The 7,006-nt window shown below is 38.8% G+C and overlaps 1 protein-coding gene across 1 annotated transcript; it reads right to left on the minus strand.

Moving 5' to 3' along the window:
* Positions 1-256: 256 nt before the first annotated feature.
* On the minus strand, positions 257-7,006 carry LOC113773506 (putative ABC transporter B family member 8). The gene is made up of 9 exons (XM_027318150.1): positions 6,761-7,006; positions 6,531-6,585; positions 5,969-6,147; positions 5,353-5,810; positions 3,402-3,942; positions 3,069-3,248; positions 1,495-2,775; positions 954-1,369; positions 257-838 (listed from the first exon to the last, which is right to left on the minus strand). Exons 1-9 carry the CDS (start codon positions 7,004-7,006, stop codon positions 484-486), a joined length of 3,711 nt encoding a protein of 1,236 aa, XP_027173951.1. The 3' UTR covers positions 257-483.

The following is a 7,006-nucleotide window of genomic DNA, read 5'->3' on the forward strand; positions in this document are numbered from 1 at the left end:
AGCAAACTGTGCATGTAATGGCTGTAATATCTGGAGGCCGTGACTTGAAATGCTAGTTTGTAGCTTTATAGGGTGATTGATGTTTGATCTGATGCTTGTAAGATACAAATTCTTGAACCATAAGTTATGTCAAAATAAAGATTTGGTTATTTGTGATCATTAATGTTTAGATTATTTCATTAGGATCTAAACAATTCCGCGGAACACAAATTACAAAAATCTTTACCCTGAAACTTTTAGTTCAGAGGCATAGTGAGGAAGCCTGGAGATTTTTCTGCAAGAAGATTCTGATTGTAGGATACAAGACTATGCCAACTTTCAGGCTCTCATATTTAAGTTGAGTAAATTACATAGTATTTAGTTTGACAACGGTTTGCCATCTGATATCAGGAAAACTGCTGTTGCATTACTTCCCAGATTTACTTTACGTAGTAAAACTAAACTTAAAAAACGTGGCTGTCAGACTGGCGGTGCAGACAATTCCTATACTTTCTGAAGGTTGAGAAGATTGAAAAAGGCACCACGCTTGTTCTTGAGCTGACCATAGCTTCCCTGCTCAATCACTTTTCCCTCAGAAACAAAGGCAACTGAGTCTAAGTTCTTGATTGTGTTGAGCCTATGTGCCACCACAACTGTTGTCCTTCCCACCATTATTCGATCCAATGCTTCCTGTACAATTTGCTCAGATTGCAAGTCGAGAGCACTGGTTGCCTCATCTAGCAGTAGTATGGTTGGATTCCTAATTATGGCTCTAGCAATTGCAATTCTCTGTTTCTGCCCTCCAGATAATTGCACTCCTCTTTCTCCACATTCGGTTTCATACCCATTCATCAGGGATCTGCAGAAAAGCAAATTAGAAATCATGTCTAAGCATTATATTTCTGGTTTTGATTGAACATTAAGGCTTTATGTATCGCATCTAAATTCCATTAAAATACTATGATCACACTTACGAGATAAATTCATGAGCATTGGCTGCTCTAGCAGCATCCACCACCTCATTTTCTGATGCATCAGGCTTCCCGAAGACTATGTTATCACGGATGCTACCTGAATATATCACCGGCTCTTGGCTTACGAGTGCCATTTGCCTTCTGAACCACCCAATGTCAAGCAACCTTATATCCAGCTGATCCACCTTAACTGTTCCTCCGGTGACATCGTAGAATCTTTGGATCAAAGCAATAACTGTTGACTTTCCACAACCACTTTTTCCGACAAGACCAATGCTTGTTCCTGGTTTCACACCCAAGCTAAAGCCATTTAATACTCGGATCTCAGGCCGGCCTGGATATGCAAATTCAACCTTTTTCATCTCTATGCCACCGCTTATTTTCTTTACCTTGGTTTCTGTGTAGCCATCACCGGCCTAATACATCATAAAGAATTAAAGTCTCAGAAGCTACAGTAGTAAGAGCAAGAGAGATTGACATATACTAGCATGAAAAAAACCTAAAGAGAATATAAGTCTAGTACTACTCTTAAATGACTCACTTTGTCAGTTTCTGGAATCAGAGATTTGCGGTCAAGAATGGCAAAGATAGATGCAACAGCTGCTGATCCCTTGGCTAGATCAGAAGTCATGCTCCCAGCTTCAGCTATAACTTTGCCAGTACTAACCAATATGAAGAAAGTTTTGAAAACATCCCCAGATGATATGTTCCCAGCATTGACTAGTTTTCCACCATACCAAAAGTCAAGAGCCCAGCTCATGAAAGTAAGACCTTGAGCTGATCCTATCCCAACTCCAGCAAGCAAGGATTTCTTTCTGGCCTCTTTCCTTGCCTCATCCTGAGCTTCGTCAAAAATCTGAAGAACTTTATGGATGCTTCCATATGAGGTCACAATTCTATGATTGTAAACTGCTTCTACAGCAATCTGAGTGCTATCATGCTGAGCCTTAACGAATTTAGCTGTGATGGTAGATAACAATACCCGTCGTGTATAAAAGCATAGAATTGTGAGTGGCTGGACAGCAATCATAACAAGGGCAAGCTTCCAAGCCACAATTAGCCCCATGATCATTGCAATGGTTACAGCTGAAGTTGTTTGAACCAAGAGAGAAAGCCTATCAGCAACAAGAGACTTAACTAAGGATGCTTCAGTACTCAATCTCGAACATAAGACTCCACTTGAATTCTTTTCTTCATCAAACCAAGCTGGTTCAAAGGTTAAAAGTTTCTCAAGCACTCTCAATCTGATTCTTTTGGTCAGATGTTCACCCATGTAACCAAAATTGTAATGTTGACAGAGATTCACAACCATGGAGACAAGGCAAAGTGAACTAAAAATTGTAGCATAAGTCTGTATTCGAGCTTGCATTTCTTCATGACTTGGTGAGAAGAAAGCTGAGATCATGCCACCAATAGTTAGTGCATAGACAGGTTGCACTGCTCCAAAAGCTATTGCTGAGATGCTTCCAATAACTCCTTGTTTCCATTCAGGTGAGTTCATGGAAAGTAATCGAAAAAATGAAGGGGGAGGATAAGGTGCAGATTTAGGGGTGTTGTCTACGGGCAAGGGTGAGGCAAAAATAGCTGGGCTTCTTGTTTCGCTTCTCCTGCCACCACTGCTTTTTGCAACTGAAGAGGCAGAAGCTTCCACATGATGCTCTTGATCAACAGCACTAAATTGTCTTTGGAATTTTGCCATCTTTGCGTAGTATCCGTTCTTGTTAATCAGTTCACTGTGCGATCCCATTTCAATGACACAACCACCACTCATAACGGCTATTAAGTCTGCATTTCTTACAGTTGAGAGTTTGTGGGCGACTACCTGGTTCAGAAAAACTCATGCAAGTGTCACGGCTAAGTGAAGATACACAGTTCCAAGTCATCTTACTTATTGGCAGCTTTAATGGCCATAATTGGAACATTGATCAGTTAGATTTTATTCTTAGATTTCTCTTGTGACTAGAACTAGAAAAATACTCTTAGGAAGAAGCACAAGAAACAATTTGGTATAGGATTAAAATGCTGAGAAGATTAACCCGGCTTTGCAATGTATCAAAAATGGGGACAATGAGATGAAGGCTTGAAGTAATTTGAAAATGACTAAGAAGACAATACCAGCGTAGTTCTTCCCATGGAGGCTTGATCTAGTGCATTTTGAACAAGTGTCTCCGATTCCGAGTCAAGTGCACTTGTAGCCTCGTCAAGAAGAAGAATCACAGGATTTCTTATGATGGCTCTGGCAATGGCAATTCGCTGCTTTTGCCCACCAGACAGAAGTGCTCCTCGTTCACCAACCTATGACCGCAACAAAACATAGTAAGATCAGGCCCAAATTTTGGTACAGACCCCAGCAGTACAACTTTCTAATATAGTTGTCATTTCACGACAATTGGCAATATAAGTTTGCTTAACCAAAAAAAAAAAAATCACCAATAATTATCACGGTACCTTAGTCTCATATCCATCAGGAAGTTGCCTTATGAAATCATGGGCATTTGCTGCCGTTGCTGCAGTTAGTACTTCATTCATGGTCGCATCATGCTTGGCAAACATGATGTTCTCCTTTATTGTTGTCGCAAATAGTGCATGTTCTTGACTAACTAAACCCATCTGTGATCTCAACCATTTTAGCTGTAAACATTTTATGTCTACGCCATCAACGCGAACAACTCCACTGTTCGCATCATAAAAACGTTGAACCAATGCAATGGCAGTGGATTTTCCACTTCCGCTTGCGCCAACAAGAGCCACGGTCTTTCCCGCTTCAATCTTAAGATTGAAGTCTTTGAGCACGAGCGAGTCAGGCCGGGAAGGATAAGTGAATTGGACATGCTCAAATTCAACTTCACCTCTTATTTTATCTAGCTGAGTCCCCTTTGTATCATCACCATCAATTTCTGGGATCCGATCAATTCTGTTAAAAATTCTAGAGACTGCAACAGAAGCTTCTGTGAAGTACTTCACCTCTGGTAAGGCCATTCCGAGGGATCTGCAGGACAGTAATTATTTCTTAACTGAGAAAGAATAAAATTGCTTGATGATTGTTTACTTGTTACTTGAATAATCTACAATGTGTTTGGAACTGGTGGCTTGAAAGATTCTGAAAACCTGATACAAGAATCGCTGAAATTGATGACACGTTTCTCCTAAACTGGTGATTTAAAGATAGACAAGGCAGAAAAGCATCTGCGACAAAATCAATGCCAGACAGCTTTTGTGATTCATGAATAATCCGAGTATAGGATGGTGAGGAAATAGAATTCTTTCGGTAATGTAAGATTTAAGATTCATGAGCAAAAGGATAAAATCGAGAAATCAAGATTCAGTTTTGAGATTATTATCAGTTAATTAGATAGAGAGGTATCGCTGGAAATGCTTATAGTCATATCATGCCAGCCTAATGCTTTTCCATATTTCTGTACATTACAAGTACTAGTCCATTTATTGTTGAAAAACCAAATTCAGCATTCGGGAACTGAAAATTGGCTTTAGAAGCAAGAGAATTGGCAAGGGTAGAATAAAAATTCAAGTGCATAAATCACATGCATTAGACCTGATAACCTCTTGAATTGGCGAACGGCACAATTAATTGATGATTTATTAGAAACATACGAAGTCACTAATACGTAGTCTAGGCACCATAGAAAGCTTTTCAGAGGGGATCTAATTGCATTATGATTTTGCGGTTGCAAACTCTTGGTACCAGGACTGATATGCTGCATACATTCAAATAATAAACGCGAGACAAATACATCCAATGATGTCATGCCTGCTCATCTGATGAACATTTGGCAGCTGATCAAAATTCTATGTACTCTAAAGCCGGTGAATCACTTAAAAGTTCTACACAAGCCACAGATGGAACATGTTTCCTCAAAACATTTTGTATTTCTATAATTATATTTCCTCGAAACACATTCAAAGAGAAGAATTTTTCATCATACATATGACACACAGTGACAATTAAAGAGCATTAATGTCTCTAGAAAAGTATTTCTTTGTGTAGCAGTTCTCAAAATAAACAAAATAAAGTCCTCCAGAATTACGTGATTTTGCAAAGCAAGACGCAGTGAATTCTTCTAGTCCCAAAGAAAATAGTCCTACAGGCGTGCAGACAATCTCTACTTACTAAAATCCAAATTAAGCAAATGATCCTAAGGTTGGCAATCTCGGATAATTATAGTCTACATTCTCTAGCTTGCCATAATAGGAAAAGGCTGAAACTAAAATTTTCATCTAGCTAGACTAAAATCCAATAGCGTTGGGCTGAAATCAAAGTGAGCCAAAGAAGATATTGTATATTACTTACGAAGAATTATCTGCTACTACTAGTATTGAAAACAATGCAAAAACTATAGACGCTGAGGGTTGTTGGAAGGAAGTAAAGAGAGTGACATACAGTCCACCCATGACGAAGGAAATCCCAGCTGCATAAATTCTTCCTCCACTTTCTCCTTTGTACATAACCAGATGACTCCCATACCAAGCAAGCAAAGCCCATATTGCAAAAGCAAGCCCCGTACTTCCAACAGCAAGACCTTTTGCAATCCCTTGCTTTATTCCCAGCTTCGTGGTACGATCCAAGATTGATGAATACTTCTGTACAATCCCTCTCTCCGCGGTGAACGAATACACAGTTTTAATGGAACTAAGAGCCTGCCCCACAATGGCATTTGCTTTGCTGTATTCCTCAGAGGACTTCTTGGATAGAAATAGGAGGTACTTTTTGTAGATCAATCCAGGGATAATTAAGAGTAGCATTGTTGGAAAGGCCACCAAAGCCAACCTCCATGAAAAGTAGGTAGAAAAACCGAGTGCAGATATAAATGATGTCGAGTGCATCAGAAATAGCGGTACCTAAAAGTAAGATGAAAAATTTTAGAGGTAACAGAAAGTAAAACGGACATACCAAATTAGGGTCAAATCTTGCTTCAAACTTTGATTTCTTGCTTCCTTTCTTGTTGTTTCTCAGGTGTTAAAGTGTAGGCCGTGTAGGTTAAAGTACTGTATTGTACCTTTTCACTCAGGACTTCTTGCATGAGAGAAGTGTCTTTAGAAATGCTATCAATAATTTCTGAAGTGGTCGCTTCCTGTGAATCAAAAAACCCAACTTCTTGTCTAAGAACAGCTTCTAGATACTTGTAACGGATTTTGAGGACCTGCCTCTCGCTGGTTTTGCTCCAACAGTAACCTTCTGCAATAATAGATTAGTGAAATAGTCAGTAAAATGAAATGAAGATGAAAGCAATCCTTTAATGAGTCTGTTATCTCTTTACTTTAAAAAAAAAGAAAATAAAATAAAAGAAAAGGTATAAGGTCCCGAGAAGTTTAGAATTTAGGGTTTTACTAATCAAGTTACTTCATTTGTATATTGAGTTCCGAACATTGTTAATTTATAGTTTTATATCTTTGTTGATATATGTCTAGCTCCTCATTGCTCAAGTACTCATCAATAGTGTGTTTAGATTTTGTAGAATGATTATGTTGTGGTTTATGTCGAAATAGTGAGTGACAGTACTGATTTCACTCAAGCGTAAGCTATCAAGGAATCCAGGAAAAAAGTTTACAGGAATATACCCATAAAAGCAACAACCATAACTGCTAATCCCAAGTAGACAAAGTATAAGCTGCACTGCAAAATAGATAGAAAACATATGTGAGAACTTTGTTAAAAGTTTCCCTTTTCCTTTAAAGGTTATTTAAGAACTTGAAACAAGAGAGAATACTACTGTAGAAAGCCACAGAGCTAGCAAGGGAGGTTGAGAATATGGAGATAAGAACAAGAAAATGAGAATGTATAGGCTAACCTTTTCAACCACGGCCATGAAATTCAAATGGTTCAACTGTGTCTTACCGTAACCCAAGCTATTAAATAGATGGGTGACATAGAGCAATAGGCAGTTTGTAGACAATCCATCCCCAATGGCTCCAACAGTTCCCAAGAACATTAGCGAAAGGTCTTGCCAATCAGCATATCTGAAAATGAGAGCTATAGAGTTCTTCCCATTTATTGTGATATCTCGTTTCTCCATATTGCCTGATGAAGAACTCAT

This window comes from Coffea eugenioides, chromosome 6 (genome assembly GCF_003713205.1).
Source record: "Coffea eugenioides isolate CCC68of chromosome 6, Ceug_1.0, whole genome shotgun sequence".
NCBI lineage: Eukaryota > Viridiplantae > Streptophyta > Magnoliopsida > Gentianales > Rubiaceae > Coffea > Coffea eugenioides.

Bases quoted from the DNA above. Each gene is read 5' to 3' on its own strand.
- LOC113773506 (XM_027318150.1), bottom strand. From the start codon at position 7,006: ATGAGTTCTTCATCAGGCAATATGGAGAAACGAGATATCACAATAAAT. The intron at 6,148-6,530 runs GTATATTCCTGT...CTATTATTGCAG, and splicing joins TATGGTTGTTGCTTTTATGG to AAGGTTACTGTTGGAGCAAA. The intron at 5,811-5,968 runs GTACAATACAGT...TCTTACTTTTAG, and splicing joins AAGAAGTCCTGAGTGAAAAG to GTACCGCTATTTCTGATGCA.